The 27,630-nt window shown below is 46.4% G+C and overlaps 1 protein-coding gene across 1 annotated transcript; it reads right to left on the bottom strand.

Annotated features, from left to right (window-relative positions):
• Positions 1-12,830: 12,830 nt before the first annotated feature.
• Positions 12,831-27,531, bottom strand: LOC124779610 (eukaryotic translation initiation factor 3 subunit A-like). Its single transcript, XM_047253721.1, has 2 exons — positions 26,061-27,531; positions 12,831-13,060 (listed from the first exon to the last, which is right to left on the bottom strand). Exons 1-2 carry the CDS (start codon positions 27,529-27,531, stop codon positions 12,831-12,833), a joined length of 1,701 nt encoding a protein of 566 aa, XP_047109677.1.
• Between the last annotated feature and the right edge of the window lie 99 nt (positions 27,532-27,630).

Genomic DNA, 27,630 nt, shown 5'->3' with positions numbered 1-27,630 from the left:
ACGATTTCTTCAAGAGGACGAGCTGTACAATTTGGAGAAGTTGATAAATCGTTGGTTCACCGCTGGAACATATGCAGGCAGTTATTCGGCATAACAATGATTGATAGAGTTTCCAGACTGAGATTTTCACTCTGCAGCAGAGTGTGCGCTGATATGAAACTTCCTGGCAGATTAAAACTGTGTGCCGGACCGAGACTCGAACTCGGGACCTTTGCCTTTCGCGGGCAGGTGCTCTACCATCTGAGCTGAAGTAAAGCTGTGAGGACGGGGCGTGAGTCGTGCGTGGGTAGCTCAGATGGTAGAGCACTTGCCCGCGAAAGGCAAAGGTCCCGACTTAGAGTCTCGGTCCAGCACACAGTTTTAATCTGCCAGGAAGTTTCATTGATAGAGTTGTTGGATGTCCTCCTGTAGGATACAGTGCCAAATTCTGTCCAATTAGCGCGTTATACTGTCAAAATGACAAGTGGGTGAAAGGACATGCACATAAACGTTCTCAATTGGGGAGAGATCCGGCGACCTTGCTGGGCAAGATATGGTTTGGCAAGCACAAAGACAACCAGTAGAAACTTGCGCCGTTTGTTGGCAGGCATTATCAGCCCTGGAATGTTTGTACAGAATAGCTTACCATGAAGGACAACAAAACGGAGCGTAGAATATCGTCGGCGTAGCGACGTGCCGCTGATGACAAGCAAAGGGGTCCTGCTATGACAAGAAGTGGCATCCCAGACCATTACGCTTGGATGCTATCGCATCGCCGTCCAACGGGCTTTGGCACATTCCTTCGGCCAGTTATCTCGTTGGCTGGAGTAGAACTGTCTTCACTGATGGGCCCCGCTTCGGACTGAACCTCAATGTGTCTGGAGAGGCCCCGGTCAGCAGTGGGATTCCAAGCTGACTGTCGCCCACCATACGGCACGACATCTGCGATTCATTTCCAGTGGTGCTCGACGTCATGCTAGGCCTCGTTTTATTGCCCTTCATACCAAGCCACACCGGGCTTCAATTTCAGCAAGATACACTACTGGCCATTAAAATTTGCTACACCAAGAAGAAATGCAGATGATAAAACATTGGACAAATATATTATCCTAGAACTGACGTGCTTACATTTTCACGCAGTTTGGGTGCATAAATCCTGAGAAATCAGGAACCAGAACAACCACCTCTGGCCGTAATAACGGCTTTGATACGCCTGGGCATTGAGTCACACAGAGCTTGGATGACGTGTACAAGTACAGCTGCCCATGCAGCTTCAACACGGTACCACAGTTCATCAAGAGTAGTGATTTGCGTATTGTGACGAGTAGGTTGCTCGGCCACCATTGACCAGACGGTTTCAATTGGTGAGAGATCTGGAGAATGTGCTGGCCAGGGCAGCAGTCGAACATTTTCCGTATCCAGAAAGGCCCGTACAGGACCTGCAACATGCGGTCGTGCATTATCCTGCTCAAATGTAGGGTTTCGCAGGGATCGAATGAAGGGTTGAGCCACGGGTCGTAACACATCTGAAATGTAACATCAACTGTTCAAAGTACCACAAATGCGAACAAGAGATGGCCGAGACGTGTAACCAATGGCACCCCATACCATCATGCCAGGTGATACGCCAGTATGGCGATGAGGAATACACACTTCCAATGTGCGTTCACTGCGATGTCGCCAAACACGGATGCGACCATCATGATGCTGTAAACAGAACCTGGATTCATCCGAAAAAATGACGTATTCCCATTCGTCCACCCAGGTTCGTCGTTGAGTACACCATCGCAGGCGCTCCTGTCTGCGATGCAGTGTCAAGGGTAACCGCAGCTATGGTTTCCGAGCTGATAGCCCATGCTGCTGAAAACGCCGTCGAACTGTTCGTGCAGATGGTTGTTGTCTTGCAAACGTCCCCATCTGTTGACTCGGGGATCGAGACGTGGCTGCACGATCCGTTACAGCCATGCGGATAAGGTGCCTGTAATCTCGACTGCTAGTAATACGAGGCCGTTGGGATCCAGCACGGCGAACCTTATTACCCTCCTGCCCCCACCGATTCCATATTCTGCTAACAGTCATTGGATTTCGACCAACGCAGCAATGTCGTGATACGATAAACCGCAATCGCGATAGGCTACAATCCGACCTTTGTCAAAGTCGGAAACTTGATGGTACGCATTTCCCCTCCTTACACGAGGCATCACAACAACGTTTCATCAGGCAACGCCGGTCAGCTGCTGTCTGTGTATGAGAAATCGGTTGGAAATTTTCCTCATGTCAGCACGTTGTAGGTGTCGCCACCTGCGCCAACCTTCTGTGAATGCTCTGAAAAGCTAATCATTTGCATATCAGAGCATCTTCTTCCTGTCGGTTAAATTTCGCGTCTGTAGCACGCCATCTTCGTGGTGTAGTAATTTTAATGGCCAGTAATGTAATACCCACATTCGCAAGCGGCGAGAGATTCTGTTGCTTGTCTTCGTGCTTGTCAAAACCCGTCATGGCCAGATCTCTCCTCAATTGACAACGTTTCGAGCATTATGGACAGGGCCTTTCAGCCACTCGGGAGTTTGACGATCTAAGTGCGAAATGAACAGCATTTGGCGCTATATCCATCAGCAGGACATCCAACAACTCTTTCAATCAATCTTCGTTGATCCATTATGTCTTCGTTGATCCATTATGGACCGTGGGACAAAGGCTGGCATGTATTTCTTGATGCAATAATTTACCGACAGCCGTATGTATGGTAGAAATTTATTTTATGAACTTATGTGCTACCAGTTTCGGCATTACATTGATGCCATCTTCAGGCCCCACACGTCATAGTCGTGTAAACGCTATACATGGAAGGAGCCGTATAACTGGATCCGTGAATCGAATCGTAATGCAACAACTCTTGGTGGCCAGGCGACACAGACTTGCTCAATTTGTGAAGCTCTTCCTCTTCAACAAATCTTCCAATATTTCCGAGATTCTAATCGTTTGTTTGTACACCACATCTACTGATTTCTATCCCATTCGGATAATTCCATCGTGCTGCATGCTCACCAATTGGGAACGTTTGGTGCATTATGAGCAATGCTCTCCAACGAGCTCGGGATTTTGATGATCTAAAGCGTCAATTGGACAGAATTTGGCACGATATCCCTCAGGAGAACATCCAAAAACTTTTACAATCGATGCCAAGCTGAATAACTGCTTGCATAAGGGACAGAGGTGAACGAACTCGTCATTGACTTGCTTCATTTGTGGAAATCTTTATCTTGAATAAATCATCGAATTTTTCTGAAATTGTAATCAGTTGTTTGTCTGTACATGCATATCACATGCACCGATTTCCGTCCGATTCAGATAATCCATTTGCTGCGCGTTTTTTTTTTCCCCTCCGTAGACTGTATGTTCGTCAGTCACTTGGCTGCGGATGTACTCTTTGATTCTATCATCTTGGAGCGTAAAAAATAAGTGTACCACTATTTCAGATTTTTGCAATAGTTACAAGGATTAAACATTGACCCATTTGACAACCTGTACTTCTTGTGTGAGGTCTTCACCATTTCGGTAAGAACGTTATAGATGTAGTATATAAAATGTAGGATATAAAATGTAGACTGGCAATGGCAAGGAAAGCGTTTCTCAAGAAGAGAAATTTGTTAACTTCGAGTACAGATTTAAATGTCAGGAAGTCGTTTCTAAAAATGGCTCTGAGCACTAAGCGACTTAACTTCTGAGGTCATCAGTCGCCTAGAACTTAGAACTAATTAAACCTAACTAACCTAAGGACATCACACACATCCATGCCCGAGGCAGGATTCGAACCTGCGACCGTAGCGGTCACGCGGTTCCAGACTGAAGCGCCTAGAACCGCTCGGCCACGAAGTCGTTTCTGAAAGTATTTGATGGAGTGTAGCCATGTATGGAAGTGAAACATGGACGATAAATAGTTTGGACAAGAATAGAAGCTTTCGAAATGTGATGCTACAGAAGAATGCTGATGATTAGATGGGTAGATCACATAACTAATGAGGAGGTATTGAATAGAATTGGGGAGAAGAGAAGTTTGTGACACAACTTTACCAGAAGAAGGGACCGGTTGGTAGGACATGTTCTGAGGCATCAAGGGATCACAAATTTAGTATTGGAGGGCAGCGTGTAGGGCAAAAATCGTAGAGGAAGACCAAGAGATGAATACACCAAACAGATTCAGAAGGATGTAGGTTGCAGTGAGTAGTGGGAGATGGAGAAGCTTCCACAGAATAGAGTAGCATGGAGAGCTGCATCAAACCAGTTTGAGGACTGAAGACCACAACAACAGCAGATATAGTACAGGTAATGATTTTAACATTTTCAATTGTCAGTTTCCGCGCTTCGCTTTACAACCAATGGAAGCACTGAAAAGAGAACGCGAATGAAAGAGTTCAGAACTGTACAGGAGACAGTTTCACCTGCGGAAAATCATTACGCTTAACTAAATTTTTTGTACAGAATTCTTGCAAATTCGACTAATGGTAAAAAAGTAAAATAATTCCCTTCCTATTACTTTTGCTAAACTGTCCACGGAGACCAAGCCGTAGCTGCTGATTTTTGATCCTTGATTTCCAGTTTTTATAACTTACATATATCCTTTACATACTCTAGGATCCCTTTATATTGTATACATCCAAACTAAGTCTCCTACCTGAACTGATGGAAGGACGAGTTTCAAAGACAGATATTTCCTTAAAAAGTTTCCCAGTAGAACTTGGGTTCCTCACAGTCTTCAGGATTATTTGTTTGCTTCTCTTATCCACTTTCGTCTTCTCTTTTAATGTTTTCTTTATTTATCTTGATGAAGCAGTTTGCGAGCTGTTAACATGCGTGCTAACAATGAGGTATTTGAGGCAAATGTGGTAACTGCAGTGTAAATATGGAGCGAGACTGAATTTTGAATCTCCTTAGCAGTACATGGAAACATTGATGTAAAAGAAATATAGTCACATCTGATCGGAATTAACGCACGTAAGCGTGACGAGAGCCACGGCACATATGGCTTTAACAGCCATTAGAGCGCAGTTGGCAGCACTGTCCGCATGTCACCTCGTTTGTTTTGCTTTCGGCGTAGCCACAAGCGATAGCTTCCGTAATCCGCGCAAAATCTGACAATAACTCAACGCCAGCAGACACCCTCATCTCCCAAAGCCGGACATAACAACTCAAACATCTGTCATAGGGGCATTATGCATTTATTCCTGGCGATTGTCAATGTAATCCGATGTACGGAAGCGCCTGCTATTAAATGACACGCGAGCGGCATAATCGTCGGCTCACATTTGTTCAATGCGCCTCTCGCAATCACGGAAAATGCTAAATGACAATGTGATACAAAAATATTTCTTTCGAAACGACGCCCCGTCAGTCGAGTGATCACTAATTGTCAAGCAAATATTCGCAATTTATAGTTATTAAATAAAACAGAAATTTGTTTATTGCATGTACAAACAATTATATGATTACCTATGTTTTTGCCAGTGACGACAGAGTTCACACACAGTCTGATAAATCTCATTGTGCTGGTTCCGTTCTATTATCCCACATCATTCAATTACGCCGAGTGATCGAAACGAATGTTTAAAATCATGTTCATATTTGCTAACGCAAACAATCTGAGCAATGTGATTACTGTGGCTTTAGGTATTGCACTGTTGCAGTGTAGATACAATGAAAACATTGTAGCATGTCCATATGTTACCTTGTCAAGTGCACATACTGTTCCAATCCGTTGTGTTATAATCACTTCATTAAAATTCCATTTTCGTATTTCGATAAGGAACAAGGGAAGAATATATAACAGCACAACAACTTCTTTTTGGGTAATATGATTCCTTAACAGCTGCATATTGTTTCAAGCTAAGGTTTAGCCTTTTATCAAATAATACCTAGTTTATGACGTTTGTGAATTTGCTGGTCATAATTGTATGTTGCAATGTATTGTTTCTTTAGCTGTGCTTCTGTATTCATTAGCTTCAAAACTTTGTTTGTATATAAGAGTTTTACAGATAAATTACCATGATGGGTGGTAAAACAGACACACTTCCGATATTTAAAATCACTTTTATTCGGTTTTAGCTGTTCATTGACATAATAGTTCACGTGAGATGAAACACGGATAACAAAAAGTTGCAACAGGATCGTAACTGCGCTTCGCACTATTCCCCTGTAAGACTAAACAGGGTACGATGTGCACCACATGGAATTGGTTGTCGTAACCATATTTCCAATATTGCTTAAAAACCCATTTCGTCGAAATTCTATATCAATACAGCAGGATAGCTGTTGATTGGAGTTATATGGCTTCTAGAACTTCGGAAGCAGCTAACTCAGAACAGCATTAAGGCAGATATTTCAGATGTGGTAACTTCTTCTCCATGTGTTTTGTGACTTCTTCTCGTGTATGTACCTTTCTTACAATCAAAATTCTGATGCTTTTAAAAACTGAGGTTGATCTTTGACTTTTAGAGAACATGAAGCATTTGCAAATGGTTATGTGCTGAAAACAACTTGCTGCGTATGAGGAATAAAGCAGCATTCGTTCCAGAATTCAAAACACCGACAACGGTAAAAATTATTTTGAGTTTGAAATTATTTTCGTTAAGATGATGGAATTTTATGGAAAAGAAAATCCTTCATACAGAAGAACCAAGGACGAGACGAAGAAGTGTAACTTGTGTAGAAAGGATCTTGAAAAATATGAGGACAAGACTCATTCATAGGTTGGCTCAGAAAACACTAAATGTCATGTGCCGAAATTCTTGCGAGCAAGAAAACTGAGTGGGTTTCAAGTAAGAGTTAATGAAAGATGTGGAAGGAGTACGGGTCCGAAAATGAGGGCTATCAACTGCGAAAAGTTTCACATCCAAAATCCAATATGTCAAAAGTTTCTAGGAAAAAAATTGAAGTATAGTTTTTGAGATATGAAGAGTTGTCCATAGGAGACGCCGGAAGACGTTTCCGGACATGAGCACAGTCGTTGCATAGCCGTTTCGTCAACACGGCCAACAGAGTTAAGTGACATTTTTAAGTGAGTGACACCTCGGCTGTTACATAGGTTTTATCCCATTAAAAAACGGCAATATAGCCTATTTGAAAGCGGGCACATGACATGCAAGCGTGTTGGTTACTGCGTGCAGTAACAGTCATTATCATTGTTAATACCACATTATACGACATTAGATTGACGCTTTTCTTGTTGAATATCAACTGTCACTTCTCAATTGGACAATTGTGAAGGTATAATAAACTGAACACTCGTGAAAAACAGCCAAGGTGGAATACTTCAAATGTCCTTTAATAAATATACACTAGTGGTCCCACCCCCCCCCCCCACCCCCCATGAAGAAAATGGTCAACAGAGTGTCAATGTCTATCTGTATCTGAGTATTAGGTAGTTTGCAGTGAATTGTGTGGTTGGAGTAGTACTGTAGTTTCTGTCAGCTAAATGTATAAAGGTTGACTCAGTTGCCCCTACGACTCAGTTTTACGCAACCCGCAATGCCTTTAAACACAAAGTGCCAGATTTTCACATTCTCTTGCCTGCTGTGCGTATACTATTAACCCTGCAGAAAAAATGAACAGTAGGAAATATAATGTAGTTTAGTGTTCTAATGGGATGAGTTTTTGCCAAAGATCGTAGTTTTCGAATCACTCAATAAAAATGCACAAAAGTTACCTTCAAACGGCTTTTTATTGACTAACTCGAAAAACGTAGCTTCCAGCGAAAGCATATCTCCGTACAATATTTAACTACATTAAATTTCCTGCAAACGGGTGCTGTTCTTTCTCTCTGTAGGACTAATAGTTTGGATATAGTGAGGGAGAGGATGTGAAAACCTTGCACGCGGTGTATGAAGGCGTTGGGAGCTGCATAAGATCCCGTGGTAGGGACAGCAGAATCGCCCTGACTATCTCAGTCGTGCGGACTCATAAAATCTTGAGTATCTTTCTTCTGTCTCCCTATATGTGTACGTAGACGCAAAATGCAGACATAATAAATGTACTAATGTTGCAGTCTACAGTGTTGAATTTAGTACCTCTCTTCAGTCAATCTAGTTTAGTTTAGTTTAGTTCATCACAGCAATCGAAACTGTACAGAACGGATTTGCTAAGGGAGGAAAAACTTCAGGAAACAATCACTGAGAAGATAAGAAGCAAAAATGATCACATTCATATACGTCCAGAAATGCGTTCCAAGGAAGGTACACCCACTGGAAGGTGAGGATAAAGTGTCTTTGACAGTTAACCCAGTATCAACACCAGGCAGGTGGCCCGCCAGGCAGGGATAAAGCTGGCCTCACAGGTGACGAAGCACTTAACGTTGAGGTGGACGCAAGTTCCATGTCCAATCAGTAATGACTTTTTTTTGTCATCAGTCTGCTGACTGGTTTGATGCGGCTCGCCACGAATTCCTCTCCCGTGCTAACCTCTTCAGGTCAGAGTAGCACTTGCAGCCTACGTCCTCGATTACTTGCTGGATGCATTCCAATGTCTGTCTTCCTCTACAGTTTTTGCCTTCTACAGCTCCCTCTAGTACCACGGAAGTCATTCCCCCATGTCTTAGCAGATGTTCTATCATCCTGTCACTCCTCCTTATCAGTGTTTTCTACATATTCCTTTCCTCTTCGATTCTTCGTAGAACATCCTCATTCCTTACCTTGTCAGTCCACCTAATTTTCAACATTCGGCTGTGGCACAACATCTCAAATGCTTCGAATCTCTTCTGTTGCGGTTTTCCCACAGTCTATGTTTCACTACCATATAATGCTGTGCTCCAGACGCACATTCTCAGAAACCTCTTACACATATTAAGGCCGATATTTGATATTAGTAGACTTCTCTTGGCCAGGAATGCCTTTTTTGCCATAGTCAGTCTGCTTTCGATGTCCTCCTTGCTCCGTCCGTCATTGGTTATTTTACTGCCTAGGTAGCAGAAGAATTCCTTATCTTCATCGACTTCGTGACCACCAATCCTGATGCTAAGTTTCTCACTGTTCTCATTTCTACTACTTCTCATTGCCTTCGTCTTTCTTCGATTTACTCTCAGTCGATACTGTGTACTCATTATACTGTTCATTCCGTTCAGCAGATCATGTAATTCTTCTTCACTTTCACTCAGGGTAGTAATGTCATCAGCGAATCGTGTCATTGATATCCTTTCACCTTGAATTTTGATTCCACTCCTGAAGATTTCTTTTATTTCCATCATTGCTTCCTCGATGTACAGATTGAACAGTAGGGGCGAAAGGCTACGTCCTTGAATTACTCCCTTTTTAATACAAGCACTTAGTTCTTGGACGTCCACTCGTTTTATTCCCTCTTGGTTGTTGTACATATTGTATATGACCCGTCTCTCCCTATAGCTACATTTTTTCAGAATTTCGAACATCTTGCACCATTTTACATTGTCGAGAGCTTTTTCCAGGTCGACGAATACTATGAACATGTCTTGATTTTTCTTTAGTCTTGCTTCCATTATAACCGCAACGTCAGAATTTCCTCTCTCGTGCTTTTACTTTTCCTAAAGCCAAACTGATCGTCATCTAGCAAATCCTCAGTTTTCTTTTCCATTCTTCTGTATATTATTCTTGTAAGCAACTTGGATGCATGAGCTGTTAAGCTGATTGTGCGGCAGTTCTCGCACTTGTCATCTCTTGCCGTCTTCGGAATTGTGTGGATGATGCTTTTCCGAAAGTCAGATGGTATGTCGCCAGACTCATATATTCTACACACCAATGCGAATAGTCGTTTTGTTTCCACTTCCCGCAATGATTTCAGAAGTTCTAATGGAATGTTATCTATCCCTTCTGCCTTATTTGACCTTAAGTAGTCCAAAACTCTTTTAAATTCTGATCATAATACTGGATCCTCTATCTCTTCTAAATCGACTCCTGTTTCTTCTTCTATCACATCACACAAATCTTCCCCCTTATAGAGGCTTTCAATGTAGTCTTTCCACGTACCCTCTCTCTCTGCATTTAACAGTGGAATTACGTTGCACTCTTAATGTTATCACACTTGCTTTTAATGTCACCGAAGATTGTTTTGACTTTCCTGTATGCTGAGTCTGTCCTTCCGATAACCATTTCTTTTTCGATGTCTTCACATTTTTGTTACAGCCATTTCGTCTTAGCTTCCCTGCACTTCCTACTTATTTCATTCCTCAGCGACTTGTATTTCCGTATTCCTGAGTTTCCCTGAACATTTTTGTACTTCCTCCTTTAATCGACCAACTGAAGTATTTCTTCTGTTACCCATGGTTTCTTCGCAGTTACCTTCTTTGTACCTATATTTCTTCCCAACTTCTGTGTTGGCCCTTTTAAGAGACGTCCATTCCTCTTCAATCATTCCTCTTCAACTGTACTGCCTACTGGGCTATTCCTTATTGCTGTATCTATAGCCTTAGAGAAGTTTAACCGTCTCTCGTCATTCCTTACTGCTTCCGTATCCCACTTCTTTGCTTACTGATTCTTCCTGACTAAAGTCTTAAGCTTCAGCCTACTCTTCATCACTACTATATTGTGATCTGAATCTATGTCTGTTCCTGGGTACGCCTTACAGTCCAGTATCTGATTTCGGAATCTCTGCCTGTCCATCATGTAATCTAACTGAAGTCTTCCCGTATCACTTGATCTTTTCCAAGTATACCTCCTGCTCTTGTGATTCTTGAACAGAGTATTCGCTATTACTAGCTGAAATTTGTTACAGAACTCAATTAGACGTTCTCATCTCTCATTCCTTGTCCCACGGCCATATTCTCCTGTAACCTTTTCTTCTGCTCTTTCCGTTACAACTCCGTTCCAGTCTCCCATGACTATTAGATTTTCGTCTCCGTTAACGTACTGTATTACTTTTTCAATATCCTCATATACTTTATCTCTTCATCTTCAACTTCGACGTCGACATGTATACCTGAACTTTCGTTGTTGGTGTTGATTTCCTGTCGATTCCGATAAGAACAACCATATCACTAAACTGTTCACACTAACACACTCTCTACCCTACCTTCCTACTCATAACGAATCCTACTCCCGTTATACTATTTCCTGCTGCTGTTGGTATTACCCTATACTCATCTGACCAGAAACCCTTGTCTTCTTTCCACGTCACTTCACTGACCCCTCTTATATCTAGACTGAGCCTTTGCATTTCCCTTTTCAGATTTTCTAGTTTCCCTAACACGTTTAAACTTCTGACATACCACGCCCCGACTCGTAGAACGCTATCTTTCCCTTCATTATTCAATCTTTTTCTCATAGTAACCTCCCCCTTGGCAGTCCCCTCCCAGAGATGCGAATGGGGTACTATTCCGGAATCTTTTGCCAATGGAGAGATCATCATGATACTTCTTCAACTACAGGCCACATGTCCTATGGATGTACGTTACGTGTCTTTAATGTAGTGGTTTCCATTACCTTCTGCATCCTCATGCCGTTGATCATTGCTGGTTCTTCCGCCTTTAGGGGCAATTTCCCACCTCTAGGACAAGAGAGTTCTCTGAACCCTTGTCCACTCCTCCGCCCTCTTTGACAAGGCCGTTGGCAGGATGAGGGAGGCTTCTTATGCAGTAAGTCTTCGACCGCCAATGCTGATTATTAATCAGAATTTAAGCAGCGGCGGGATTCGATCCCGAGACCGAAGACGTTCTGATTATGAATCAAAGATGCTATCCCTAGACCACGGGTGCAAATTCTCGGCGCCTAACAGAACATAAAGAGCACCTTCCGATTTTCATGTGTTTGGCCCAATGAAGGATGCACTCTGTAGGATGGGTGGTGGAGAGTTAGTGATACAGTAAGATGTTGGGTCCAAAGTCGACCAGTAGAGTGGTACCACGGGGGCATGCAGGCGCCCAAGTAAGGTGGCGGAAGTGCGCCCGGCTAGCCGTTCGGTCTAACGCACTGGTTTCCGGGCGGGAAGGCGTGCCGGTCCCCGGCACCAATCCGCACCGCGGATTAGTGTCCAGGTCCGGTGTACCGACCAGTCTGTGGATGGTTTTTAAGGCGGTTTTCCATCTGCCTCGGCAAATGCGGGCTGGTTCCCCTTATTCTCTCTCAGTTACACTGTGTCGGCGATTGCTGTGTCTCCACGAACGCTTACACCATAATTAACACGCAAACATCGGAGTTAAACTCGTCTGGTGTGAGACGTTCCCGGGGGGCTACACTCGGGGCCGAACCGCACAATAATCCTGGGTTCGGTGTGGGGCGGCGGTGGAGTGAGTGGACTGCTGTAGCCTAGTGTAGGGTTACGGCGGGGACGAAGCCTCCCAGTCGTTTCTAAGTCCTCAGTTCCATGCAATACGGTACAAGTTGGAGCAAGGCCGTCGCGTAGTACGGAGATGTTCAAGAATAGGATTTTGTAGCCAAAATGGTGTATTGGAGTCCTGCTTTCAGTAAAAAAGTGTTGCATTACTTACTGAACTCAGCTCGGGCATGCTTAATGTAGAATACGAGTGACAAACTTTGGGCACGTCGCAATATACCTGCTGGAGCTAAACCACAATCACTCGCTGCATGCCCGCACTCATTTTCATTATTCACACAATCGGCCAGACATCTTTAGCGAACATCATTCTAAATTACTACTAGTACGAGATTGGTCGCGAGCCCTTTGCGGCTGCGAAAACAGTGCGAAATAAACAGAGCTCGTGCAGTCGTACTGTGCGCCACATTTCGTCCGTATTGTCGCCGCCTGGTGTCCATTTGGCGAGCGCTTCGAATGGAATTCCGGGAGCGTGGAGCGGCGCCGCCGCTCGCATTTTAATACGGCTTCGGCGTTCGGCAATTAGGCTGAAACGTCGCTGCCATTACGGGCGGCGTGCATTATGCAGACCGCGACAGCGCAGCGCCGCGCGGCGCGGGCACCATTAAATGTTGACACGGCGCCTGTGACGTCACGCGCGCCACGGCGCAGCTGTCGGCGTCCCGGCGCGGCCCTTTTAGCGTACGTGCCCGCCGGCGGCCGGACGTGTCCGCGGGCATCATCAACTGCGGCTGCCGCGAGCGGACCGCACGGGCACAAACAGTGGTTACTGCGCCGCGCAGAGTCCAAGCTGCGCCGTAGAATTATCGATATTGCTAGCTGAAGTTTCATTTCGCTTAACATTTCTCTTTTGTTCTATAGAAGCAAATTAACACTGCCGGACCATCCACATCTACATTTATAATCCGCAAGACACCTTTTTGTGTACAGCGGAGAATATGTTTTGTGTACCACTGTCATCCCTCCCCCCCCCCCCCCCCCCCCCCCCATTCCTCCCTCACCTCCACCTTACGCGAATGGCCCATGGGACGGACGATTGCTAGTAACCTCACGTCCAAGCTCGAATTTCTCTAATTTTACCTTCACGATAATTTCACGAGATGCACGTAGGACGAAGAAATACACTACTGGCCATTAAAGTTGCTACACCACGAAGATGACGTGCTACAGACGCGAAATTTAACCGACGGGAAGAAGATGCTGCGATATGAAAATGATTGGCTTTCCAGAGCATCCACACAAGGTTGGTGCCGGCGGCAACACCTACAACGTGCTGACACGAGGAAAGTTTCCAACCGATTTCTCAGACACAAACAGCAGTTGATCGGCTTTGTCTGGTGAAACGTTGTTGTGATGCCTCGTGTACGGAGGAGAAATGTGTACCATCACGTTTCCGACTTTGATAGAGATCGGATTGCAGCCTATCGCGATTGCGGTTTATCGTATCGCGACATTGCTGCTCGCGTTGGTCGAGATCCAATGACTGTTAGCAGAATATGGAATCGGTGGGTTCAGGAGGGTAATATGGATCGCCGTGCTGGATCCCAACGGCCTCGTATCACTAGCAGTCGAGATGGCATGGCTTTAACGGATCGAACAGCCACGTCTCGACCCCTGAATCAACAGATGGGGACGTTTGCAAGACAACAACCATCTGCACCAGCAGTTCGACGACGTTTGCAGCAGCATGGACTATCAGCTCGGAGACCATGGCTGCGGTTACCCTTGACGCTGCAGACAGGAGCCTCCTGCGATGGTGTACTCAACGACAAACCTGGGTGCACGAATGGCAAAACATCATCTTTTTCGTGTGAATCCAGGTTCTGTTTACAGCATCATGATGGTCGCATCCGTGTTTGGCGACATCGCGGTGAACGCACATTGGAAGCGTGTATTCGTCATGGCCATACTGGCGTGTCACCCGGCGTGATGGTATGGGGTGCCATTGGTTACACATCTCGGTCACCTCTTGTTCGCACTGACGGCACTTTGAACAGTGGACGTTACATCTCAAATGTGTTACGACCCGTGGCTCTACCCTTCATTCGATCCCTGCGATACCCTACATTTCAGCAGGATAATGCACGACCGCATGTTGCAGGTCCTGTACGGGCCTTTCTGGATACAGAAAATGTTCGACTCCTGCCCTGGCCAGCACATTTTCCACACCTCTCACCAATTGAAAAGTCTGGTCAATAGTGGGCTAGCAACTGGCTCGTCACAATACGCCAGTCACTACTCTTGATGAACTGTGGTATCGTGTTCAAGCTGCATGGGTAGCTGTACCTGTTCACGCCATCCAAGCCCTGTTTGACACAATGCCCAGGCGCATCAAGGCCGTTATTACGGCCAGAGGTGGTTGTTCTGGGTACTGATTTCTCAGGATGTATGCACACATATTGCGTGAATATGTAATCACATGTCAGTTCTATTATTATATATTTGTCCAATGAATATCCGTTTGTCATCTGCAATTCTTCTTGGTGTAGCAATTGTAATGCCCAGTAGTGTATATTTGTTGACTCTTCTAGGAACGTACGCTCTAGGAAATTTAAGATTAAATCACACCGTGATGTAGAACGTCTCTCCTGCAGCATCTGACACTGGAGATGGTTCACCACCTCTGTGACGTTTTCGCGCCTACGAAATGAAACTGTTACAAATGCTCTGCACTTCTTTGGATCTTCTCCATTTCCTCTACCAATCCTCTCTGGTACGGATCCCAAACTGGCGAGCGATATTCAAGTGTTGGTCGAATGTGGGTGGACTACGCTTCCTGGCTGTTCTTCCGTTGAATCTATTTGGCATCTGCCTTACAAGTGATCATTTTTATTTGCTCGTTCTACGTTAAATCCCTCCATATGTACAGGTTCATAAATTTAGTGGATGTGACTCCTTTCAGTGATCGTTCTGGAACGGTTAGCCCGTTGATCGCAGTGTGTTACCTTTGTTCCCGCTGAGCGTCAACTACACGTCCATCCACCAAGCATCAGTCCTCTGCAAGTCTTCTACAGTTCTTCAGTTTTGCCACTTCTCTGCATATAAGAGCGTTATCTAGGAAAAGTCCCACAGCGTTTTCCACTAGGACGTTTATACACTGCCTGGCAAGACATTTCAGAAGCGACACGGGTTGAGAGGGTATTTGATGTTATTTCAGCTATTATAGAATCTACAAAGAACTTGGCACTATGAGCCCACTTAACAGTGTGACCTTGTGCCCGTCATGGCCTAGAACATCTACATCTACATCTACATTTCTACTTCGCAAGCCACCCAACGGTGTGTGGCGGAGGGCACTTTACGTGCCGCTGTCATTACCTCCCTTTCCTGTTCCAGTCGCGACTGGTTCGCGGGAAGAACGGCTGCCAGAAAGCCTCCGTGCGCGCTCGAATCTCTCTAATTTTACATTCGTGATCTCCTCGGGAGGTATAAGTAGGGGGAAGCAATATATTCGATACCTCATCCAGAAACACACCCTCTCGAAACCTGGACTGCAAGCTACACCGCGATGCAGAGCGCCTCTCTTGCAGAGTTTGCCACTTGAGTTTGCTAAACATCTCCGTAACGCTATCACGGTTACCAAATAACCCTGTGACTGAACGTGCCGCTCTTCTTTGGATCTTCTCTATCTCCTCTGTCAATCCGACCTGGTACGGATCCCACACTGATGAGGAATACTCAAGTATAGGTCGAACGAGTGTTTTGTAAGCCACCTCCTTTGTTGATGGACTACATTTTCTAAGCACTCTCCCAATGAATCTCAACCTGGCACCTGCCTTGCCAACAATTAGTTTTATATGATCATTCCACTTCAAATCGTTCCGCACGCATACTCCCAGATATTTTACATAAGTAACTGCTACCAGTATTTGTTCCGCTATCATATAATCATACAACAGAGGATCCTTCTTTCTATGTATTCGCAATACAATACATTTGTCGATGTTAAGAGTCAGTTGCCTAACCGCTGCTGATCTTCCTGCATTTCGCTGCAATTTTCTAATGCTGCAACTTCTCTGTATACTACAGCATCATCCGCGAAAAGCCGCATGGAACTTCCGAAACTATCTACTAGATCATTTATTTGCAGGGTGGGTCACCTAAGATTGCCGCTGGATATATTTCGTAAACCGCATCAAATACTGACGAATCGATTCCACAGACCGAACGTGAGGAGAGGGGCTAGTGTAATTGATTAATACAAACCATAAAAAAAGCACGGAAGTATGTTTTTTAACACAAACCTACGTTTTTTTTTAAATATAACCCCGTTAGTTTTGTTAGCACATCTGAACATATAAACAAATACGTAATCAGTGCCGTTTGTTGCATTGTAAAATCTTAATTACATCCGGAGATATTGTAACCTAAAGTCGACACTTGAGTACCACTCCTCCGCTATTCGATCGTGTGTATCGGAGAGCATCGAATTACGTAGGGATCCAAAGGGAACGGTGATGGACCTTAGGTACAGAAGAGACTGGAACAGCATATTACGTCCACATGCTAACACCTTTTTATTGGTCTTATTCACTGACGCACATGTACATTACCATGAGGGGTGAGGTACACGTACACACGTGGTTTCCGTTTTCAATTACGGAGTGGAATAGAGTGTATCCCGACATGTCAGGCCAATAGGTAACGTTAGGTGACTCACCCTGTATATTGTGAAAGCAATGGCCCCATAACACCCCCCTTTGGCACGCCAGAGGTTACTTTAACGTCTGTAGACGTCTCTCCATTGAGAACAACATGCTGTGTTCTGTTTGCTAAAAACTCTTCAATCCAGGCACACATCTGGTCTGATATTCCGTAGGCTCTTACTTCGTTTATCAGGCGACAGTGCGGAACTGTATCGAACGTCTTCCGGATGTCAAGGAAAATGGCATCTACCTGGGAGCCTGTATCTAATATTTTCTGGGTCTCATGAACAAATAAAGCGAGTTGGGTCTCACACGATCGCTGTGTGTCATAAAGTCGTTGTACACTCTCCTGAGACAGGCAGGCTAACAGCTGTTGTCACTGGTCCTTGATATCCTGTAGATGGCATGAAATTAATGTCCGACTGGTCCAACACTTCTTCTACTGGTTACATACCTGGGAATCTTGATGGCCACAAGAGGAACTCAACAGCGCACAGGCAGTTCACGGACACGTTCCACGTGTGGTTGAGCATTGTCCTACTGAAAAACGGCACCACTATACCATCGTTTGAGAACTAACACATTAGTACGCAGGGTGTCCGTGACATACCGTTTTGACATCAGAGCTGCCTCAACCACTACCAGCCGTGATCTGATGTCATACCCGACGGCTCGCCAAACCATTACTCCAGATGTAACTCCGTTGTACCTCACCAAAACTAGGGAAGAACGAGACCTTCCACCAGATCGCTGCCATACTCGCGAACGATGGTAATCCCGGGTAGCGGACATCTGCATCTACATCTACATTGATATTCAGCAAATCACACTTAAGTGCGTGGCAGAGGGTTCATCGAACCCACCCTCACGATAATTCTCTATTACTCCAATCTCGAACAGCGCGCGGAAAAAACGAACACCTATACCTTTCCGTCCGAGCTTTGCTTTCCCTTTTTTTGCTATGATGATCATTTCTTCCTGTGTAGGTCGGCGTCAACAAAATATTTTCGTGTTCGGAGGAGAAACTTGCTGATTGAAATTTCGTGGGAAGATTCCGCCTCGACAAAACACGCCTTTGCTTTAATGTGTCCATCCCAAATCATGTATCATGTCCCTGACACTCTTTTCCTTATTTCAAGATAGTACGAAACGTGCTGCTCTTCTATGAACTTTCTATAGGCAGTTTACGGACACGTTCCACGTGTGGATGAGCATTGTCCTACTGAAAAATGTCACCACAATACCGTCGTTTGAGTAGTAACACATGAGTACGCAGGGTGTTCGTGACGTACCGTTTTGCCGTCATAGTTGCCTCAACCACTACCAGCCGTGATCTGATGTCATACCCGGTGGCTCGCCATGACCCTTTCCGTGCGAGCTCTGCTTTCCCTTATTTTTCTATGATGATCCTTTCTTCCTATGTAGGTCGACGTCAGGAAAATATTTTCGTATTCGGAGGAGAAAGCTGGGGATTGAAATTTCGTGAGAAGATTCCGCCTCAGCAAAACACGCCTTTGTTTTAATGCGTCCATCCCAAATCCTGTATCATGTCCGTGACGCTCTCTTCCCTATTTCACGGTAGTACGAAACGTGCTGCTCTTCTTTGAACTTCCTCGACGTATTCCGTTAATCCTAACTAGTAAGGACCCCAGAACGCGCAGCAGTACTCCAAAAGAGGACGGACAAGCGTAGTGTAGGCAGTCTCTTTAGTAGATCTGTTACATTTCCTAAGTGTTCTGCTAATAAAACTCAATCTTTGGTATGCCTTCCCCACAAAATTGTCTCTGTGTTCTATCCGATTTAAGTTGTTCGTAACTATAATTCTAGGTATTTACTTGAATTTACGGCCCTAATATGTCACTGATTTATCGTATAACCGAAGTTTAACGAATTCCTTTTAGCGCTCCTAAGGATGAGGCCAATATTTAGGGTCAATTGCCAGTTTTTGCTCCATACACATATCTCTTCTAAATCGTTTTGCAATTTGTTTTGATCTTCTAATGACGTTACTAGACCATAAACGACAGCATCATCTGTAAACAATCTACGACAGCTGCTCAGATTGTCTCCTTAATCATTTATATGGATAACGATCAGCAGAGGTTCTATAACACTACCTTGTGGAACGCCAGAAATCGCTTTCGTTTTACTCGATGACATTCCATCAATTACTAAGACCTAGGAGACGAAATTACGAATCCATTGGCACAAATGAGACGATATTCCATACTCATGCAGTTTGGCTACAAGCTGCTTGTGAGGGACGCTGTCGAAAGCCCTCTCGAAAAATATAAATACAGAATCAATTTGAAATCCCTTTTCAATAGCACTCAACACTTCGTGTGAGTAAAGAGCTAGTTGTGTTTCACAAGAACGCTGTTTTCTAAATCCGTGTGGACTGTGTGTCAATAGACCGTTCTCTTCGAGGTAATTCGTAATGTTCGAACACAATATACCGCAATACATAGCTGCACACATTGCGTCGCATTTCATCAGCAGTCCATGCTTCCCGATCAGAGCACCACTCCAGAAGCAGCTCTTTACGTTGTGGTGGGCGGCATATGTAAAGCGATTACGACGTGCTTGGTGCACTGTGCGGAGATCCTGCTTTACGATGGTCAGATGCTGTTTATCGGAACTTTGATGACGAGTACTACGTTCCCATGCAGTCCAATATCACGTCAGTATCACATCCGAATGCCCCCTCAAATATGGATGTTGTACGATTCGACCATTCGGCCAAATACAGACCCACAATGAAGCGACTTTCAAACTCTGTCACATGCTGCCACTGCATCTCCGTGTCCTTCTCAGTGGTAGCTCCACATCTAACTCTCCAATTATATACCCTACCAGACCTAATGTACTCTTGTGGTCGCTCTGTCACAGGATGCTGCAATAGTTGAATGTCATACCCACCAACAGCAGCGTATACAAGTTACATGCATCCGACCATATCCTCCGGGTGCTTGGCTTCTGTTTTATTAGGCAGTGTATGTATGTATTATGAAAGCTAATAGTCCTATAACACACCCTTGGAGTCGGCGTTACTTTTACGTCCGGCTATTCCTTTCCATGTAGAACGACATGTTATGTTCTGTTTGCTCTCAACTCTCATTCCAATCACAAATTGCCGAACAGGGAATCAGTGATCACAAGGCCGTTGCAGCATCCCTGAATATGGAAGTTAATAGGAATATAAAAAAAGGGAGGAAGGTTTATCTGTTTAGCAAGAGTAATAGAAGGCAGATTTCAGACTACCTAACAGATCAAAACGAAAATTTCTGTTCCGACACTGACAATGTTGAGTGTTTATGGAAAAAGTTCAAGGCAATCGTAAAATGCGTTTTAGACAGGTACGTGCCAAGTAAAACTGTGAGGGACGGGAAAAACCCACCGTGGTTCAACAACAAAGTTAGGAAACTACTGCGAAAGCAAAGATAGCTTCACTCCAAGTGTAAACGCAGCCAAAACCTCTCAGATAAAAAGAAGCTAAACGATGTCAAATTTAGTGTAAGGAGGGCTATGCGTGAAGCGTTCAGTGAATTCGAAAGTAAAATTCTATGTACCGACTTGACAGAAAATCCTAGGAAGTTCTGGTCTTACGTTAAATCAGTAAGTGGCTCGAAACAGCATATCCAGACACTCCGGGATGATGATGGCATTGAAACAGAGGATGACACGCGCAAAACTGAAATACTAAACACCTTTTTCCAAAGCTGTTTCACAGAGGAAGACCGCACTGCAGTTCCTTCTCTAAATCCTCGCGCAAACGAAAAAATGGCTGACGTCGAAATAAGTGTCCAAGGAATAGAAAAGCAACTGGAATCACTCAGAGGAAAGTCCACTGGACCTGACGGGATACCAATTCGATTCTACACAGAGTATGCGAAAGAACTTGCCCCCCTTCTAACAGCCGTGTACCGTAAGTCTCTAGAGGAACGGAAGGTTCCAACTGATTGGAAAAGAGCACAGGTAGTCCCAGTCTTCAAGAAGGGTCGTCGAGCAGATGCGCAAAACTATAGACCTATATCTCTGACGTCGATCTGTTGTAGAATTTTAGAACATGTTTTTTGCTCGAGTATCATGTCGTTTTTGGAAACCCAGAATCTACTCTGTAGGAATCAACATGGATTCCGGAAACAGCGATCGTGTGAGACCCAACTCGCTTTATTTGTTCATGAGACCCACAAAATATTAGGTACAGGCTCCCAGGTAGATGCTATTTTCCTTGACTTCCGGAAGGCGTTCGATACAGTTCTGCACTGTCGCCTGATAAACAAAGTAAGAGCCTACGGAATACCAGACCAGCTGTGTGGCTGGATTGAAGAGTTTTTTAGCAAACAGAACACAGCATGTTGTTATCAATGGGGAGATGTCTACAGACGTTAAAGTAACCTCTGGCGTGCCACAGGGGAGTGTTATGGGACCATTGCTTTTCACAATATATATAAATGACCTAGTAGATAGTGTCGGAAGTTCCATGCGGCTTTTCGCGGATGATGCTGTAGTATACAGAGAAGTTGCAGCATTAGAAAATTGTAGCGAAATGCAGGAAGATCTGCAGCAGATAGGCACTTGGTGCAGGGAGTGGCAACTGACCCTTAACATAGACAAATGTAATGTATTGCGAATACACAGAAAGAAGGATCCTTTATTGTATGATTATATGATAGCGGGACAAACGCTGGTAGCAGTTACTTCTGTAAAATATCTGGGAGTATGCGTGCGGAACGATTTGAAGTGGAACGATCATATAAAATTAATTGTTGGTAAGGTGGGTACCAGGTTGAGATTCATTGGGAGAGTCCTTAGAAAATGTAGTCCATCAACAAAGGAGGTGGCTTACAAAACACTTGAGTATTGCTCATCAGTGTGGGATCCGTACCAGATCGGGTTGACGGAGGAGATAGAGAAGATCCAAAGAAGAGCGGCGCGTTTCGTCACAGGGTTATTTGGTAACCGTGATAGCGTTACGGAGATGTTTAACAAACTCAAGTGGCAGACTCTGCAAGAGAGGCGCTCTGCATCGCGGTGTAGGTTGCTCGCCAGGTTTCGAGAGGGTGCGTTTCTGGATGAGGTATCGAATATATTGCTTCCCCCTACTTGTACCTCCCGAGGAGATCCCGAATGTAAGATTAGAGATATTCGAGCGCGTACGGAGGCTTTCAGACAGTCGTTCTTCCCGCGAACCATTCGCGACTGGAACAGAAAAGGGAGGTAATGACCGTGGCACGTAAAGTGCCCTCCGCCACACACAGTTGGGTGGCTTGCGGAGTATAAATGTAGATGTAGATGTAGAAATTCGTATTTTGTTCACTAGGCGACAGTGCTGTATCGAACTCCTTCTGGAAGTCAAGGAACACAGTTTCAACCTGGGCGCCGGTGTGTGCTACTTTCTGGGTTTCGTGGACGAACAGTTTGAGCATCTTTTCACACAATCACTGTGTGCGGAATCCATGTTGATTCATTCAGACATGAATTTCGGTTTTCAGCAGTGTCATAATAGCGGAGCATAATACCTATTCTAAAATACTACAATAGACTACGTCAACAACATAGAACTATAGTTTTCTTTTGTACTACGACCCTTCTTGATGTAGCGTAGGATTTGGTTGGACTGTGTTTCGGGCTGGGGATGTACAGGCATGCACTCCATTTTTACAAATAATTTTATTGAACATAAAGATATTCTTCTTAATAATAGAGACTTGATAACAAGGCAGAACTTAATTTACAGTTCTTGAAAACAGGGCTCAAGAGGAGAATAACAAAATAATGTACCTCCAGCACAATAAAAACAAAATTTAAATTATATTAGAACAAATAAGCCCTCGGTCACCAATATTAAGTCAAAATTGACCAGGTTTCAACGCTACTATGAACGTCGTCTTCAGAATTAAATTAACTGTTCTAAAACATATTAGGTGTATAATACATTAATAAAATTAAAGTTTGTACTGACCGGAAAAGAGATGCAGTACTTGCAAGTCACATTTTAAAAAAATCTAAGCCGGAAAGGCGACGTCATGAATAGTTGTAAATAAGATGGCGAGCCGCTAAGGGCTGCTCGTACTTGAATGGTTCAAATGGCTCTGAGCACTATGGGACTTAACAGCTGTGGTCATCGGTCCCCTAGAACTTAGAACGACTTAAACCTAACTAACCTAAAGACGTCACACACATCCATGCCCGAGGCAGGATTCGAACCTGCGACCGTAGCAGTCGCGCGGTTCCGGACTGCGCGCCTAGAACCGCGAGACCACCGCGGCCGGCGCTCGTACTTGAGTGAACAAGGGATGCAACAAGACAAAATTTAAATATATTTCGCCCAAGCAGATAGAATACAGCACTCAACAATAATATTTTACGAAATATAGCTCCTTGCCACAGACACAAATATTGAACAAAATATGCTTCTGCAATTAAGCGCAGAACAACACCCTAAAAAGACAGCTCTCTGACTCAGTTGAGGCTACTCACATTGGCACCCAACTAAATATCGGTATATGACTCCCCTCACCACCAACCATCCATAAAACCAGAGCTACAAACGACCAGCTAAAGGAGTAACTACGCAAATTTCTCAATACAATTTAACAGTACAATACAATATAACATACAAAACAGATCACTCTTACAGGATGAAATAGATTCCGATACAGAGCCATTAATAAAATCAATCATACTCACGGCGTTATTACAACAAGGTAACCTTCTGTAAAATAGCTCATTCGCAATCAGTTACGCTCACTGTACATGAGTAACAAAATCTAAATAACTCTTCAGGCTTTCCCGGCAACGGTCGCAGGTTCGAATCCTGCCTCGGGCATGGCTGTGTGTGATGCCCTTAGGTTAGTTAGGTTTAATTAGTTCCAAGTTCTAGGGGACTGATGACCACAGATGTTAAGTCCCATAGTGCTCAGAGCCATTTGAACCATTTTTTCCCGGCAAGATCTTGACCTGTGGAATAATCGGGTCTAATGCCGGATGTTTGTGTCGCTCTGGCACAATATTTCGGCCACGTGACTCGTTGCCTTCTTCATGTGCTACCTGAGACTGTCGTATTGGAGGATCTTGTCCATTATTTATGGCCAGAAGGCGCTGGGCGCTCTGTTTGCCGTCCGTGCCCGCCTGGCGCTACTTCCACTTCTGAAGGCTGATGGCAGCTGTTTACGAAGGATTTACCGGTAGCCATTGCCTTCATCTTAAGGTTTGGGGGAAATTTGTTATCTTTATTTTTGTGTGTCTTGCGGGAAGGGCTTGGGCTGTGTTAGGATCTTAATTTATTTTGTTTTCTCCTTACTTTATCGCGTTGTTTTCCTAAGGTTGCAGTGCTTCATCTGTCTAGCATTGAAACTGGTCGTCTGTGTCGTTGTCGTGGTCGTGGTAGTGCTCCAAGGTCCCTGATGAGATGATTTGTCGATGTCTGCGTCTTCTCATAGAAATGTCTTGGAATCTTCTTATGTCTGTCGAGGACTTCCAACTCTTCTGCAGCTTCGTGGAGGTATTGATGTGGAAACTGGCAGTTAACATGATACACTCTGCGTAAAATTTTATTTTGTAACGACTGTAGTCGTTGAATATGCGTCTTAGCAGCAACGCCCCAGACTTCGCAAGCGTAGTCGAACAAAGGGAGGAGGTACATCCGGTAAATGAGGAGGCCGTTCGAGATAGATAGTTCAGACCGCTCGTTGAGAATAGGGTATAAAGCCCCTAGGCGGTGGTGAATCTTCTTTCGAAGGTCTGTGATGTGCTGGTGCCACGTAAGCTTCTTATCCATGATAACCCCCAAGTATCGTACTGATGACAGCCAGGGTAGTTGCGTTCCATAAAGTCGTAGTTGTCGCTGTGGCATAGTCCGTTTCCACGTAAAGATGATTGTCTGCGTCGTCGTCGGGTTGAAGCTAATCCTCCAGCGAGCCGCGCAGTCTTCCAATCTGTTGAGGGCGCTCTGCAGTCTTGGTACAAGTACTTCTTTCCATCGGCTGCTGGAATACAGCATGGTGTCGTCAGCGTAAATAGCCTTCTCCACTCTGGGTACTGTTGGCATGTCGGAGGTGTACATTATGTACAGAACCGGTCCAAGGACCGATCCTTGGGGCACGCCGGCTTTGATGTTGCGCGCACGACAGTCGTACCGCAAACGTCCGATGCTCGAGGTAAGACGCTATCAGTTTTACATACACTCTTGGCAGTCGAAGTGCGTGGAGTTTCCAAAGTAGTCCGTGGTGCCAAACGCTGTCAAACGACTTAGTTACGTCTAGTAGGACTGCGCCACAGAATTCCCGTCGGTTGAAGGCGTCTTTAATGTATTCAACCGCTCGGAGAATTTGCTGCGTAGTCGAGTGCCCACTTCGAAAACCGAATTGTTCCGGCGGTAGGATGTCCAGTTGTGTCGCTAGTCGTTGAAGGCGTTGAACTAGTAGTCTCTCGAAAAGCTTGCTGACGTGAGGAAGCAGGCTGATGGGTCGATAGCTGGTGGGGTGTTTCTTGTTTTTGCCGGGTTTCGGTACTGCTACGATGACTGAGTGCTTCCATGCAGCAGGAAACGTAGCTGTCGTAAGAATCCAGTTGAACAGTGCAGCAAGATGGACGATCGCGACCAGGGAAGTTGCTTGAGTACTCTGCCGGCGATGTCGTCCGATCCTGGTGCCTTGTTGTTTGGAAGCATTCTAATGCCCACTTGCACTTCTTCAGGTGTAATTGGGGTGATTGGTTCTTTTTCTTCAACGTCTTCTTGTAGTAGTGCGGTGACGTCTCGTTCGATATCAGCGGTACGTTGCAAGTCGACTCGGTCTTCTAACGGCTGGAAGTTAGCTTCGAAGACGTCTGCAAGCATGTCAGCTTTTTCTTCAGGTCGGTAAGCTGTGCGGTCATCAGTCGTCAGTGGTGGCGTTCTCGTCTTCCGGTTCGTGAAGTGGCTCACTGTTTGCCATCCTAGTGGATCGGGTGTGAAGCTGCGGAGCTTGTCTGCCCTTCTCTCATTACGGTGTGCAGCAATACCGGCTCGAATTTCTCTTCTGAGTTGATTAATACGTCGTTTGAGAGCTGCATTGCGCGTAATGCGCCATTCTCTGCACAGTCGATTCCGCGTCCGGATGGAGGCGAGGATGTCCTGTGGCAGGCTGGGCACCACTGGGCGATGCGGCTGCGGTGGCGGTGTGGCTTGGCGCTGCTTGTAAGGTGTTGTCTCTCCCCCGGTGTTCCCTCGGACGTCCGCGCCCGACTTGGTCGCCATCTGTGGCAGCTGTCTGAGGCCCGTCCTGTCTCGGGCGTTCCGTTCGCGGTCCGCGCCCGCCTCGCGCTGCTCCTGAGGTTCTGGCCTCTCCCTGTTGCTCCCACGGACGTCCGCGCCCGGCTCGTCCACCATCTGTGGTCGTGGCAGCTGTCTGGGGCCAGACCCGCGTTTGGCGTTCCGTTCGTGGTCCGCGCCCGCCTGGCGCCGCTCCTGAGGTTCTGGCCCCTCCCTGGTGCTCCCACGGACGTCCGCGCCCGGCTCGTCCACCATCTGTGGTCGTGGCAGCTGTCTGGGGCCGGACCCGCGTTTGGCGTTCCGTTCGTGGTCCGCGCCCGCCTGGCGCCGCTCCTGAGGTTCTGGCCCCTCCCTGGTGCTCCCACGGACGTCCGCGCCCGGCTCGTCCACCATCTGTGGTCGTGGCAGCTGTCTGGGGCCGGACCCGCGTTTGGCGTTCCGTTCGTGGTCCGCGCCCGCCTGGCGCCGCTCCTGAGGTTCTGGCCCCTCCCTGGTGCTCCCACGGACGTCCGCGCCCGGCTCGTCCACCATCTGTGGTCGTGGCAGCTGTCTGGGGCCGGATCCGCGCTTGGCGTTCCGTTCGTGGTCCGCGCCCGCCTGGCGCCGCTCCTGAGGTTCTGGCCCCTCCCTGGTGCTCCCACGGACGTCCGCGCCCGGCTCGTCCACCATCTGTGGTCGTGGCAGCTGTCTGGGGCCGGACCCGCGTTTGGCGTTCCGTTCGTGGTCCGCGCCCGCCTGGCGCCGCTCCTGAGGTTCTGGCCCCTCCCTGGTGCTCCCACGGACGTCCGCGCCCGGCTCGTCCACCATCTGTGGTCGTGGCAGCTGTCTGGGGCCGGACCCGCGTTTGGCGTTCCGTTCGTGGTCCGCGCCCGCCTGGCGCCGCTCCTGAGGTTCTGGCCCCTCCCTGGTGCTCCCACGGACGTCCGCGCCCGGCTCGTCCACCATCTGTGGTCGTGGCAGCTGTCTGGGGCCGGACCCGCGTTTGGCGTTCCGTTCGTGGTCCGCGCCCGCCTGGCGCCGCTCCTGAGGTTCTGGCCCCTCCCTGGTGCTCCCACGGACGTCCGCGCCCGGCTCATCCACCATCTGTGGTCGTGGCAGCTGTCTGGGGCCGGACCCGCGTTTGGCGTTCCGTTCGTGGTCCGCGCCCGCCTGGCGCCGCTCCTGAGGTTCTGGCCCCTCCCTGGTGCTCCCACGGACGTCCGCGCCCGGCTCGTCCACCATCTGTGGTCGTGGCAGCTGTCTGGGGCCGGACCCGCGTTTGGCGTTCCGTTCGTGGTCCGCGCCCGCCTGGCGCCGCTCCTGAGGTTCTGGCCCCTCCCTGGTGCTCCCACGGACGTCCGCGCCCGGCTCGTCCACCATCTGTGGTCGTGGCAGCTGTCTGGGGCCGGACCCGCGTTTGGCGTTCCGTTCGTGGTCCGCGCCCGCCTGGCGCCGCTCCTGAGGTTCTGGCCCCTCCCT

The sequence above is a fragment of the Schistocerca piceifrons genome, chromosome 1, assembly GCF_021461385.2.
Source record: "Schistocerca piceifrons isolate TAMUIC-IGC-003096 chromosome 1, iqSchPice1.1, whole genome shotgun sequence".
In the NCBI taxonomy this organism is placed as follows: Eukaryota; Metazoa; Arthropoda; class Insecta; order Orthoptera; family Acrididae; genus Schistocerca; species Schistocerca piceifrons.
Note: the sequence above shows the minus strand (reverse complement) of the source record. Positions and strands in the feature narration are given on the sequence as shown.

Coding starts and splice junctions, on each gene's coding strand:
- LOC124779610 (XM_047253721.1), bottom strand. CDS start 27,531: ATGGTGGACGAGCCGGGCGCGGACGTCCGTGGGAGCACCAGGGAGGGG. Junction 13,061..26,060: donor ACCGCCACCGCAGCCGCATC/GCCCAGTGGTGC, acceptor TCTACGGCGCAG/CTTGGACTCTGCGCGGCGCA.